General features: G+C 40.8%; 1 protein-coding gene across 3 annotated transcripts in view; it reads right to left on the bottom strand.

The window, feature by feature from the left end:
- The window catches only part of TULP4 (TUB like protein 4), a 144,871-nt gene that overhangs the window by 13,417 nt on the left and 116,411 nt on the right, over nucleotides 1–15,043 (bottom strand). For all 3 annotated transcript variants that reach the window (XM_051616259.1, XM_051616261.1, XM_051616260.1), the window contains 4 exons: nucleotides 14,292–14,458; nucleotides 3,608–3,832; nucleotides 1,247–1,481; nucleotides 612–756 (listed from right to left, as the gene is read on the bottom strand). In XM_051616259.1, the coding sequence (XP_051472219.1) occupies nucleotides 612–756; nucleotides 1,247–1,481; nucleotides 3,608–3,832; nucleotides 14,292–14,458 (772 nt within the window). The remainder of the gene's footprint in view (nucleotides 1–611; nucleotides 757–1,246; nucleotides 1,482–3,607; nucleotides 3,833–14,291; nucleotides 14,459–15,043) is intronic.

Genomic DNA, 15,043 nt, shown 5'->3' with positions numbered 1-15,043 from the left:
GGCAGGAAAGCAACTAGACAAATAATAAGCTGATTTTGCATATTGTTACAGAAGCTCATCAACCCAGTGTTTAGGAGGATCTGTCTGTTGAGGCTCCCTTGCAAGGTCACCACATCAGCAGTGCCACCTATGCCAGGATCTATGGCCACCTATGCACGGACTTGCATATTTGAAAATACCTCTGAGGAAACAAAGGCTTTAACTAGAGAAGGATTCCTAAGCACAGAGGAGGTAAAAAGACAGATTGTGTGAAGGACAGAATATATCCTATGGTGGCAAGAGTTTATACGTGGCAGAGGCAGTGGTGGGTGAGTTTATAAAACCTTTCTTCAAGACTGCTTGGGGAGAAGTGGTGTCTTATTGTTTCCCATTGCTTTTTGCCCCAGAACCTTCCCCAAAGTCCACCTCAACTCCAGTCTCTGAGATCTGCACATTAGAGAGGATCTTGCTCCTCCAGAAGACTTCTGTCTGCCCAAGGGAGTTTGCTTTTAATTTTATTTGGTGTCAAAGACAGTTTTTTTAAAAAAAAAAAAAAGAAGAAAAAGAAAAAAAGGAAAAGAAAACAAGAAAACTTTTGGGAAAAGAAGATGAAATATCCAAGAAATTATTACCTGGGGAGTTTGGGTGATTTGCTAGCTCGACTGATTTTGGGAGATTTCTTTGCTGCCCAGTCATCACTCAGTTCTATATCACTGGAGTCTGAGCAGTTGCAGCTGTCAATCACAGTGGAAATCAAGCTGTTTCCATAGATTTCATCTATCAAGATAGGTCCCAGAAAACATAAGTGTTGCTTCAGAAAACTGGTATAAATTAAAACTATCAGTCATCAGAAGCATAAATCCAACCCACAGGTGGTAGCTGAGATAAAACTATGCAGAGAAAGTTAACTGTTCTTCACTCTGCCCAGTATAAACTCCAAATTTCCAAAGGTTTGAATATGATTCAGAGGAATGAACAGCATTCAATCAACTTCAAAATCGAGACTAAAGAGTATTTCCTGCTAATTAGCACTCTATTCCCCACTATTCAAAACACAGGAAGTTTCCTTTTGCAAAACAAGACATCATGGTACAATTTCAGAGGCTTGAGCCTAGGTCATGCTAAAGAGGTTTTTTTACAACAGAAAAAAAAATAAATCAGATGCCACCTTCCACGTTGCCTATAAAGATTTTCTTTAACTCTTGCAGATTTAATATTGAAAGTCCTTCTAAAGCATTTTTAATACAAAGCAACAACTCAATTCTACCTGCTTTTCCATCTGTCTTAGGATCCATGATGACAAACTCTGGCCGCAACTTGCTGATACGACGTCCTTTCAGGATAGGCACCAGTCCCCCAAGGTATTCCAGGTACAGGGTATAACATGGACCACCAACCTCTGGGTCATCTTCTGTTCGCTTCATCGTGCAGTGAAGCCGTTCATTGCCAGCTGTTGGGTAGCTGACAAAATCTCTCATATTGTTTGGGTCTGGGATAGGAGGCTTAAATAAATGAAGGAAGGAAAGAGAAAGTTTCCCATAGGTTATTGTGATTTTTTTTTTCTGCGGTGACTTAATCCAAACACAACTAACTGAATCTGAACCCAACTTGTATTAGGACAGGTTACTGTGTGACTTATGTAGGACCCACATCCAAGATGGACTGGCTGTGTATTATTTAGTTAGGTCAAAAGCAGCTGTCAACTGAAAACTAAAACCAGTTACATTGGAAAGGAAAGTTGGACTTGTGGTTAGAGCACTAAATTAGACAACAAACCTGTATTCAAGTTCCAGCTCTATCACAAACTTCTCTTTTAATGTGGGTCTAAATCTCAGAGTAACTTGTCTCTTGCTGGCCAGCCAAGTTAACTTGGCCACTCAGGTTCCCATTCCAGGTTAGTACTGGTACATGCTATGTTACTCTGCTACAAAGCTGTCAGCTTTAGAAGAAGCTTGTGCCTCTTACCTCACTTCCAACCATATGACCCATCTTTGCTGAAGGCCTATTTGCACGCAACATGGAGAAATATGAGCACAAAGCTCAGGTTGGATTACTTTGACCTGCCTGCCAGCATACTTTATTAAGCCATAAAGCGCTCAGTCCTAAAACAGTTGGACTGCTTTTGTCTGGGTAAATATAGCCCAAATGACACAAACATTCCTAACATATAAGTGAACACAGTTTCTTCCAAAATGAAAGTACAAGAAAAAAAAAGTAGGGGAAAAAAGGAGCCTCCTTAACCTGGGGAGATGGATATGGGCTAAGGAGTGATCTATAATGTAGTCCTCCCCCAGTCAAAGAGGAGGAATAGGAATATATGCAGGGAAGAGGCTGCCTTGCCAGGCACTGGAGGCACGGCTGACAATGTAGGTGGGAGTATGTGGCTGGGGGAGAGCCAGGGTAAAGTATGAAGCAGTGCTGAGGAGGCTCCAGAAACAGCCATGAAATAACAGGGAGACTGCTTCAGCCTCTCAGTTATGCAGCCCCATGGCTGCTCCTCACCCCAGCATCCCCTCTGGGAGGTGACAAAGCGGTTGTTGGCAATGATGTGGCCCTGTACTGCCTCTGCCCTTTTGATCCCAGTCACGGCTCACAGCCCTGCTACAGACAACTGCTGCCTTCATCCCATCCCTTCCCTAACAGCCAGAGTCACTGATGCTCCAGAGAGCTGCAGAGGTGGCTCTGGGACAATATGGAAAGCATCCTGGCAAGAAGTAGGCATGCCAGAAAGAACTGAGGCCCACTGGTCTGTTAAATGTATCTTTGGAGATTGAGGAGTTACGGTTAAAGAAAGGTATTTACTCTTCTCTGGCAAAAATTCTTCCCACAGTTGCACAAATTGCCCTGATCAGCAGCATCCAAGTGGAACTGTGTGGAATCATTATTTTATAGGCACGACTTGTTCTCATTTAAGCCAACTCCACTGATTTCCAATCAGCTACTCTAGCAGGTTTAGCAGGGACCTGAAACTGACTGAAGAGAATTCTGTAACCTATACACAAAAAAGGCATAACACGAAAATACATGTTGGAATGCAGGGCATTTACCAGCTAGTGTTCTGGTTTGTGGGCTGTGATAAAGAGTTAGGAAATTCTGACATGTGACTGAGGGCAAAACCATGAAACAAAGGAGCAGATGGCTCTGCTGATGGTACAGGAAAAGGTATAACACCTGGTCCATTCTCCCACAGCACTATTGGAGCAGTAAGGTTAGCAAAACTCACTGTTAGTAGAAATATTTGGGCAGCCACAGGTCTTAAGTATAATTTCCCTCACGTAACAAGCAGGAAGGCAACAGTTTTACCACGATGACATAGTATTATCATCAGTATCAGCTCCTTCAAAAGTCTTTGTGAGTCACCAACATATTTTACCCTTGGGATGTTCTTGGAAAGGAATCCCCACGGAATAATGCACATCAGCATGTGTGAGCCCTCTTTTCAGATTTTAATATGCATCAAATGGATCAGTGGGCTCTTGAAGAGGAACGGAATGATCCTTAGTTAAGCTTTTAAAATCGTAATGATTATAATTACAGTATCTTAAATCACTTAGGAGCAGCATGGGCGGGGGGAGATCAAGCAGCCCTTCCTCCCCATCACACACAGAGGCATTTCTTTTCCTTTTACCTTGATTGTTGGTATAAAGGCAGTGGTGAGGTACGAGCAGAGCCGAGGGGGCAGAGTCAGTTTGCTGATATCCTTGTCATCCCGCAGACAGCTGGCGATGCTCTGCTGGCACAGCAGCTGCAGGCTGGAGACCCTGTGCTCGACTCTGACAACGTACAATGCAGGTCCAGAAGCCATCAGCAGGCGCGAGTCCCTGTGACCCCAACAGATGGAGATGATGGGCCGCTGCATGGAGAGCACAAGGATACAGCTTTACAAGAGCCTATACTTGATACAAAACTATTGCACGTCTCATTAATTCAGTACCCATCATGTTACCCTAAGCCTTCTAGAAACCTAAAAGTGCTGACTGTTGCCCACAAAAAGGGAGACGAATGTGAACATCTGAAATTACCCATAACAGTGGCTGATGTTTACACAGTGCTTTTTACTCACAAGGCTTAGAGCTCTTCACACAAGCAACTGTCTACCAAATTCATTACCTAGATAGTATAAGTGACTTTTAAAGTCACACTGTTAAAAAGCAGGATCTTTTGATGCCCTAATCAGATGATTTCTCCAGTCATCTAATCAATTCTCATCCACAGGTAACAGTTCACATTTTACAACTGAAAAATTATATGCCCAGAGACAGTAAATTAGTGGACAAAACCCAACTGGCTTTCTTGTCTTGCACTGAGTCTTCTGATGCACAATGTCTCTTTTGAACTGTTCCCAGAGGAAGTGAACTGTGAAGGAGCACCAGGAGCAAAAGGGAGGATGGCCTTTTGTCTTCTGCTTGCCAGCTCTCCGAAATTGGAATTCATGACAATAACACCAAAAAATGTCAGAACGTGGAGCAGAGTTACAATAAACAACACAAATGCTGCTTTGGAAATTATTCCCTGCTGCATCAACATTTAGAGTACATGTAAGAATACAGAGTTGTGCTTGGAAGAAGCTATCTAAACTCTCTTCCTAAACCCCATGTTTTTCATTAAAGGAACAGGTTTCTGTGACCTCTTATATCCCTATCACTATTACTTTTACTCTTCCTGAGTGCTAGCTGCATCCACCTGTCATCTCTCGCTTTCTGTATTACAAGGCATCTGTATTTGTACAGGTGCATACACTACATGGAATTTCAATCCCATAGCTGCTATCTCTATACAAATAAACAACACAGAGTAAAGAAGAAACTACCAATCCATGATGAATACTATGCAAAAGGCTGTAATCAGTGAAGTATAAAAGGTTTACTCCTTCCTGTGAAGGGATTCTTTCTTTTCACAATCTGTGACACTCAAAAGTTTGAGCAAACTTGTTTTTAATATAAATTATGATCTGCATTTATTGAAAGGTCAGGGTCTCTTTGGAATATCTTTGCTCTTCACAAGACGCACCAAACAAAAATTAACTATGCAGAAGATAAGAGCCAAGGCACCATCAGTAGTAACTACTATCTAGTCTTCTCCAGTAATACAGTACCCAGCTACCTGGGTTAGATCAGCCCAGAACTTACAAATCTAGTCCAAGGGAAAAAAGCTTTCCCTTCAGTTACAAATTCAAGATGCTTAAAGATGAAGAACTGGGACAAGATGTTTTTATGTGAATGATACAAAGCAGAATGCAGCTGCACAGGACTCTATCAATGTCTATCATCAAAGGGTGAACGAAACTACTTTTTTAGAGAAAAGATCTTCTCTGCTATGTCATCTTATCCTAGATTTGAATTCCAAGGAAAATACTGGTTCTAAAGTGGGAGGAATGAAAAAGCTTCCTTTTCATTACATCTAGGCAGCACTACACACATGTGCACACACACACACTTTCAAGGAGGCACAAACCTTCAGGCTGACTGATACGCAAACAGAAGGCAGCAACATGTGAACCTGGTGATCTTCACAGTAATTGCTAAAGGCATTTTGTAGTGGAGAACGTCAAAAGAATTGAGAAATCCTTTGTGTACCATCAATAATTATTACATGGCTTCTCTTAACCACAGTCTGAGGGACAAAGCCTTAAATTTTATAAGCGATCACATAAAATATTCCTTACTGATTGATATCTTAATCATTTGAGAGTGTGGCTCAGCCCTCCTACTCTCTGGCAGTAATGAGAGAGCTTAAGCGGTTTGCAAAATAAATGCAACTGAAAAGGCACTGACAAAAGTTAGGTACCTGCCACATCTGCTACCTGACAGCCTGAAAAAGGCATGAGCGGAAGTGACCTTCCAGAATTAGCAGCCCTACTATGACGTCTAGTATTGCAGTTATTATAACCCAATATATCACACCCAGGTAGGCTTCTGTTCATCCAAGTAGAGCCAAATGAAACCACTTCTCAGATTACTGCTGCATGCAGAGAGAGCAGAGATGCAGACAGCACCAGTACAAGAACCTTTGCAATCTTAAACATATTCCCAAGCAACAGGTTTTCAGAAGCTTTGAGACACTGAGTGGGACCTCCGGCAACACAGGACTGTGGAGCTGTGGAAGAGCAGGAAGTCAGAAGTCGAAAGACATTGTCTCACTGCATGATTTAACCAGACTTTCCCAACAGGCAACCATAGTTCCATCATCTTCTAAATTTCCCTTATACTGTCTTTATGCATTTTTATGTAAACAGTATGTGAGTGACTACATGTTTAAATACACACACAGACACTACCTGCAAGTGTTGCACTGTTTGTAAATCATGACATTTCTACTCTTCCATTTGTACATTTAGTCTCCTCACACACCTCATGTGTTTTAATCTTAGTATTTTCAATCTCATCAAAGAGCACTTGTACCACAAAGGTTTGTTTTTGCTTACTGATTCACCAGGCATGCCTTGCCTTCCTTTTCTATGGAATGGTCAGTTCCCAGTACTTCTTAACCCTAATATCCCACACCACTTTATTTACAATGAAGGGCTATGATTTAAGACAAGGTTCAGAGAAAATCAGCCTGTCATTATAGGCTTGGAGAAATATCACCTAAATGCCAGATCTGACCTGACCTTTAAATGCACCGCTTCAATATTTTTCAATAACTATGCTTCCCACTCTCTCCCTTGAAGGACAAGGGATATGAATCAATTACTGCAGCACATCAGTTATGAGCTGGCCACAGCTTCCCTTCCAAAATCTGCTGAGAAAAAAACAATTGAACTCCAACATAAACTATTGCTCCTCATAAAGCATCCACTTATTTGTATTGTTTTAGCAAAAAAAAAGGAAGGAAAAAAGTTGTTGATACCTATATTACACCTGTTAGAAAATGAACAAACAGATTCTTGCAATAATTTTATTTTCCATGCTTGCACTTGTTTTTGTTTATGTTTTGTTTTGTTTTCTGCTAGGAACAAGGAAATATAACATTAAATGAGAATTTCTAATCTCACTTTGCATATAGAAAACCCATTAGGTCTTGAAAAATCTTAGCACAACTAGTAAATGCCTAAAAGTATTTCAGGGTTTAAATACTAACACGCAGGTAAAAAAAATTCTGGAATAACCCTCAAACTTCTACACAGATGTAGAATTCAGATCTATGACAATTATATACTAAAAATAACTGGATAAAGGGAAAAAAATACTAGATGTCTTATCAGGAGAAATATTGACTGAAAACACATCTCGAAAAATGGCCAACAAGGAGCTCTTTTGCCATTTTTTTTTCAGAGTGAGCTTGAAAGTTAGCTATATTTACTCAAATCTGTACCCTCAGCTGGGATGTCAACTTCACTTAAAAAAGCAAATGGGAATGGATAGTCCTGCTCAACTTCTGTGGTTGCTTCTTTAAGTCACTCATCTGTCTTTCTTACAGGAGATAACATAATTTATATACCTTTCATCATTTGTATGCAGTTCAGCAACGAAAACACTGGTCAAGCTGATTCCTGCTGCCTGCCTTGAGCTCAGAAATCCTGAGCCACAGGGCTTGCCTGCTGCTTGCTCTGCCCTGGGTGTCTGCTGTCACTGGGAGTCCCACTGGTAAGGAAATAAAAAGGGTATTCCAGGGCAGAAAGCCCAGCAACAAGAAGGATTTTTCTCAGGAGAAAGAACCCAACTGCAAAACAGCTAGTGAATGGTATGTGCAACTAAAAACTCTGATGTACGGTGCCTGCTTTTTCTCACTTGAGACTGTAGATGTGGAGACACAGATTTTTCCCTCTGCTTTCCTCAAATTGAAGCTGGAAGGTGCAACGGCTGTAGCACCAGCCTAGCTCTTGAGAATTGTGTGTGCACATCTTTGTACTGCTACAGCATTCATGGAAGGCTGCTAGAAGGTAACAAAACATCATCATTTGTCTGTTCCCTATATTTACAGTGGGAACAATATTAACTAGTAAGAATTGACAGTGATAAAATCAACAGAGACTACAACTTGGTCAGAAATTACCCTGCTGTGGCCTTACATGATTTTTCATGCAACAACTCTTACCTGATTTGCAGATGTTCCTTATATCCTGTTTCTACAGTAAATTTTTTTTTAGATTTTGATACAATGATGAGATCTTACTTCAGCAGAATTAGTTTTTGCTTAGACAAGTGTTTTCATTTTCCAGTCCTGATCACAGAATCACCAAGGTTGGAAAAGACCTTTAAGATCACAAAGTCCAGCCTATGACCTAACACCACCACAATGGGTAGACCATGGCACCAAGTGCCACATCCAGCCTTTCCTTGAACACATCCAGGGACAGTGCCTCCACCACTTCCCTGGGAAGTCCATTCCAATGTCTAATCACCCTCTCCGTGAGGAAATACTTCCTAATATCCAACCCAAACCTCCCCTGGAGCAGCTTGAGGCCATGCCCTCTTGTCTTGTTGCTAGTTGCCTGGAAAAAGAGCCAAGCCCCCAGCTGACTATAACCTCCCTTCAGGTAGTTGAAGAGAGTGATAAGGTCCCCCCTGAGTCTCCTCTTCTCCAGGTTAAATAACCCCCAGCTCCCTCAGCCTATCCCTGTAATACTTTCTCTCTAGTCCTTTCACCAGCCTTGTTGCTCTCCCCTGGACCTGCTCCAGCACCTCAATATCCTTCTTGAAGTGAAGGGCCCAGAACTGCACACAGTACTCATGGTGAGTCCTCACCAGTGCTGAGTACAGGAGGAGAATTACATCCCTGCTCCCGCTGGCCACACTATTCCTGATACAAGCCAGGATGCCATTGGCCTTCCAGGCCACCTGGGAACACTGCTGGCTCATGTTGAACTGGTTGTCAACCATTATCATGACCCATTTCTGCAGCAGAGATGACCTTACAGCCTACATGGAAAATATCGAGGCCCTTACTGATGTCCCAAAGAATGTTTCACCAGCTAGTTCTAAGCTGTTGCTCTTGTTTCTCCTGCTGTAAGAAAAAACAAAACAAAACAAAAAACTTGTCTTAAAGCTTTGTTGTCATTCAATAACAACTGAATAGGATTGATTTCCAGCAATATAAATGAAAGACAATGCTAATTCAGAAGCAACAAACCTGAACATTCTCTGTGAAATAGATTAAGACAAGGTAAGTAAGGTCAGCTTAGCTAAGTCACATAAAAGGCAGCCTCCTCTCTCAAAGCCTTTTGATGCTCATTTAACCTAAATTTGCACACTTCTTCTCAGGCCTTAGTAAAATAGCTTTTACGCAACTACCAGGTCTCTGCAGCATCACATAATCTTCAATCTATTCATTCAGATCCCAGGATGTTTTCAGCAGAGAAGTAGCCCACGAAATGTTGTGATGGCTACTGCAGGTTTAGAGCAAGTGGGTCATCTTCTCAAAGAATCCTGGAAACCTCACCGATAAAGGTTTAGCCTTTGGCACACTACTTCGAATTAGTTTTAAAATATTAGACTGATAAGTGTGTGTGACTACAGTTTTTCTGCATCACATCTTGTTGTCTATACTACTGATTCTGGAACATGCGAGACTCAGTTCACTTTTATCTTCCTTCTTCATTGCACTTGAGATTTAATCTGTTCTTACACCACTTACACAGAGGTATAAAACCATAAGCTAATGTAAATTTGCTGCAGAATTACAGGTGTATAGATGAGATTAGCATCAGGGTTTCTAAATCCATGTTCATGTTCCTCTGGTCCCCTCTGGGACACATGAAAAAGAAAATTATGGAAAGTGAAGCAGGAACCAAAATATAAGCCACAACTTGGAAACATTAGACAGAAAAATTTCACAGGTTTGTTAAAGTTGGCAGTCAGGTAATTTTGAAGTGATTCTGTAGGTGACTTCTATTTTTAAAGTTCAAATGGGAAGGTATGAAGCATCTGTATACACTCAGAAGTGACAGCAGGTATGGTTAGTTGATAAAATAAAGACATGTCTGCACATCAGACAAGAAATTCTGAAGTTATGAACTGGGTTGCAGCATTTCTGGTAAAAAAATTTAGCAAAACCATAAAGCAGTCTTGAATGAGTTGATTATTCTCATCCCTGCTTGATGCCAGGGAAAGGTTGTGAGGATTTAACAAATAATGTAAGAAATGAACATTTGTCAAATAAAAAATTATCATCAGCAGGGCAGCCTGCTCTTGTAATCATATTTCTAAACATTGAAAAGCAGGACCATGAAAAAAACTGCCAGCTAAAAGAATCTGGTGTATTTTTGGTACATCAGGTTGATGTGTCACAAGGGCAAGTGTGTAGTAAGAGCTAAGTTTTACAGAAACTGATAGTGTATTTTTTAATAGTTATCAGCTGATGAACCTTTAATATATCCTCTTTGTATAAAACAAATAATCATTGTCAACTCTTTGGAGTCACAGTATGGGCCCAGTTTTTACAGAACTGCTGCCAATAAGCTAAAGCTCTGGTGTGAATTTTTGAAGTCCCTTCTGAAATTTTTCCATCATTCTTTCAAGGTTCAAAACAGTTTGATTGTGTGTAACAGAAGTTCAGTATTTGCCCAACCCATATCAATGCTCTTTCCATTACATTCTGCAAATATATTCTTGAAGCATGTTGGGCTAGCAAGCTGAAGCCCCACAGCAGGGCACAAGAGAGACTGTCACACTATGCTACCTCTGCCACTGTTTATGGATGTTATTTTCCATGCAGAGCTACTGCATTCATTTGGATACTTCTTAACAAGTGTGATTTCCCTATCTAGGGTCTTATAGACAGCAAACTAGGTTTATGAACTATAAAATCCTACACTGAAGGTAAGAGTTTAAGAGAGTTAATCAAGGTCCAGTGGGACCTTGACAGGCTTGAGAAGTTTGTGTAAACTGCATGAAGTTCAACAAGGCCAAGTGCAAGGTTCTGCATCTTGGTCAGGGCAATCCCATGCACATACACAGGTTGGGAAGAGTAAGTATTGAGGACAACCCAGAGGAGAAGGACTTGGGGGTAGTGGTGGACCAGAAGTTTAACATGAGCCATCAATGTGTACCTGCAGCCCAGAGAGCCAACCAGGTCCTGGGCTGCATCAAAAGAAGCATGGCCAGCCAGTCAAGAGAGGCGATTCTCCCCCTCTGCTCTGGTGAGACCCCACCTGGAGTACTGTGTCCAATTCTGGAGTTCCCAACATAAGAAGGACATAGAACTCCTCAAGCACATCCAGAGGAGAGACACAAAGATGATCAGAGGACTGGAGCACCTCCCCTATGAAGACAGGCTGAAGAAGATGGGGTTGTTCAGTCTAAGAAGAGTAGGCTCTGTGGTGACCTTATAGCAACTTTCCAAAATCTGAAAGCGGCCTACAAGAAAGCTGGGGTAGGGCTTTTTACATGGGTGTGTAGTGAGAGGACAAGGGGCAATGGTTCGAAGATTAAAGAGGGGAGATTCAGGTTGGACATTAGGAAAATTTTTTTTCCTGTGAGGGTGGTGAGATGCTGCTGGAACAGGTTGCCCAGGGAGGTTGTGGATGCCCCTCCCTGGAGGTCTTCAAGGGCAGGTTGGATGGGGCCTTGAGCAACCTGATCTAGCAGGAGGTGTCCCTGCCCATGCAGGGGGGTTGGAACTAGATGATCTTTAATCCAAACCATTCTATGATTCTAAGAAATGTCACAGAGGATGCCAAAACAAAACTAAAGCTGGAGGAGATGGTGGCACATAAAACACCTGGAAGATGACAGCAGTGATCATCAAAGTAGGTAACCTGCAGTACCCAAATCTATTCTACCTCGGGGCTGCAGTGACTTTATGTTAGGCAACATTCCAGCCTAGGTGCATATAAATCTTATGACAGCTAGACTGAGTTTTGTTATGAACAATAAAATTTGTTTCCTGAGTATCCTACCAAAGACACTCAGGATAGAGAAGAAGCAGAAACAATGACAGTTCAGTGTATTTTAGAGATGAAATTTTCAGACATCTGTTTTATCAAAAAACTGGGACAGAGAACCACATGGAAAATCAGTTTTGCATGTGTAATTCACTATTTTCTATGTTCATTGATGCTTTACTTTTTTTTACCTTTATATTCAGAACAATGCTCACTTAGAATAAATGTGCTTTTCCAGTCACAATGTTAGCAGAAGAAGAATGCGAGATGCAGAAATTCTTCTCTTTACTTCAATAACCAGCAATGATTTTTAACAAAATCCTGTTACAAGGCTGACTGTCACTGTACAGAAAACTAATTAATTTACTCTGGTGAATTTGTTATTAGACAAATCACTGGGACCACTGACTCACTCTGTAATGTTTGCATATACATTTTTGGAGCACAGACACAGCATAACAAAAGTTACAAGCCATTTTTTTCACTTGGTTTTGTTAGTAAACTGAGCACTTAGCAATGTTCCAGCATAACTGTCACCTAGCTGATAATACTATTAGACCAGCATTTAAATACACAGAAGCATAAAATACACATAGGCAGATACAGGTATATCTTCTTTAATAAACGTAAATCCATCACTCTGAATGTTATTTTCACCCTGGTTTCCTAAGGCAACGAGATGCTGTGATTGTGCTATTCATTAGTGGTTGCCACTCCCCATCCTCCCCATCCTTCACTTCCAACCTGGCTTAGTAACTTCTCAAGCTGTTGACCCATCTTAAGTTGACAAGGAGGGAAGAAATCTCCATGATAGTAATATGCTGTAATTTCAGTGAAAATTAGCAGCTGGAAAGAGCAGAGAGACTCATGTCAATATTTTCACTGTGACAAATTCAGCAGTATGAACTGGACAGTTACCTGTTCTGTACGACCTGTCAGTTGTCCTACAAGTACTCAAAGAGTGGCAGAATAATTAGCCTTCATGTCAGCCACAGTACGTGCTTTCTCCCAGCTGATAAAGTAGAGGAGAAAGGAGAAAAGCTGAAAATAGGAAGTTGATGGGATGCAGGGAGAACTAGAGGAAATGAGGCAACTTGAGGCGATTTGGAACAAAGTGGGGAAGAGAGGAGTAAGAGATGAGCCTACACTCAGGCACACCTTAAGGCAACCTGAGCCCATTGGTTCCTCTGCTCAAACCACAGCTTGACTGCAGAGCTTGACCTGAGTGTACTACTGGCTCAGCTGCTAACACAGACATACAGAATCCTGCTGCTGAAGTAAGAGAACAAGGCTTGGTTTTTACCTGGTGTGGGAATAGGCAACACTGGTATAAATATGTTTTCTCCATAACTGATCCAGAGAGGGAAAAGCTGTGCTACTTCGCTGAAAGGGCTGTGTTTAAGACAATAAAGCTGTGTGCATGGGTAAGTCCTTTAGGTACCTAAATGAGCATTAGATGTCACTGTACTTATTTAGCTTGGCTTTAGAGAGTATTACTTTGTACATTGCAAAACTACATAATTCTATCTAAATTAGAGTGCTAACGTTAATAAGCACAGGTTAATGCTAAATATAAGCAAACACAAATGTTTAGCAGCTGGTTTACTACGTCATCCATTTGTATCCATCCCAGATGAGGGTACTGAAAAAGAAATTATAATAAACAGTATCATCATTAAACATCATTAAATAAGTATATCTATAGCATTTTCCTTCACTTTTAGATTTCAAAGCTATAAAAAAATAATTAAATTTCACTAGTAATAGTCAGAAATTGAAACAGTCATTCCTCTTCTGCAGAAAATTAAAGAAACCCTAGAGGGACATACAGTTGGATTCTGGAACATCATCAAAGACCTAAGCAGCTTGTCATGCTCCTAAGAAGCACACAGACCATGTGTTGACATTTACTTGTCAAGTAACATGACCAAGGTTACAAAGAAAGTCTGTACAGAAGGTACAGAAGGTAGGAACGGAAACAAGGCTTTGATTCATCCTTCTCCATCTGATGCCATAAATAATAAAATATTGCATCAGATCCACTGATTGTACATCAGCAAATTACAGCAATAACAAAGATAGAATGATCTTGTGGTTATGATACTAGACTTGGAATATTTTTATCCAGTTCTTGGCTCTGCTACATCATCAAGCAAGTTACCAATTTTTTTCTCTTCAAGACACTTATCCATAAAACAAGAGAATTTTTATCTTCAATCTTGCCCGCTCATGGCCCAGTGGTTTTTGGGAGACAAACTGTTTCTCATTATATATTTGCAGAATACCTAGCGTAGCAGGCCTTGGAATCAGATGCACTCTTGGGTATCTACATTAATGTATTTAGAGTGCATTTTTATCTATATCATATTTTAGAATGCGTTCAGGACGTTTTGCAACATTCTTCACACTGCAGGTCTACACCAACAAGCTAATGTGGGAAAAACATGTCAATAAAGCATTTAGAACTGACTTAAAAAACACCTCTTACCTGCACAGGTGTCTCCAGAGTGTAGATATGTTCCCCACGCACGTTGTAGAACTTGACAAGTGCACTTTTCAACAGGGAACCATTGCTGAGGTCAACGAGCTGGCTTTGCTTCTCCATGCCTGCTACTGCAAGTAGGTCTCCTTGTGTACACCACTGTACAACCACATCTGAAACCGCAAAGATGGTTTGCAATAAACACTGATTGGGATCACAGGAACAGCATTTCCAGGTGCTGGAAAGTGACTTAAACAGATAAATTGTGCTCTCAAAAGTCACTAGAATGTACTTAGGAAACTAAATCCTTTCATTGAAATAGTAGCAAATATGCCACATATGCACCTCCCAAAACTACTCTCTGTATTTGTAAATTGCAAAAAATGTGTAAAAAACATTCATTTTTCTCTCTCTATGGTGAACCTAAAATGTAATCATCAGTGGTTCTCCTAAATACCTAAGGACAAGAATGTATTAGAGACATCAAAACTGATGTGGAAGATCCTGTACACATCTTTGGGGTAAATAAGTGGAATCAAGTTAATAAGCAGATAAATCATCTCACCAAGAGAGAAGCAATGTGTATTTGTCTGGAAAGTCTTACAGTGCAAAAAACCAGCATATTTGGCAACGCTTCATGTTCTCACTGGCTGCGAATATAACTTTTAGCATAACTCAAATTAGATTTATAGTTTAGGATAACATGAAACTAGAAAGACTTCGGGATTTTTCTCCATAGACACATACGGCCTCCACGC

Source organism: Apus apus, chromosome 3, assembly GCF_020740795.1.
Source record: "Apus apus isolate bApuApu2 chromosome 3, bApuApu2.pri.cur, whole genome shotgun sequence".
NCBI classification, from domain to species: domain Eukaryota; kingdom Metazoa; phylum Chordata; class Aves; order Apodiformes; family Apodidae; genus Apus; species Apus apus.
This window is presented reverse-complemented; position numbering and strand designations above follow the sequence as displayed.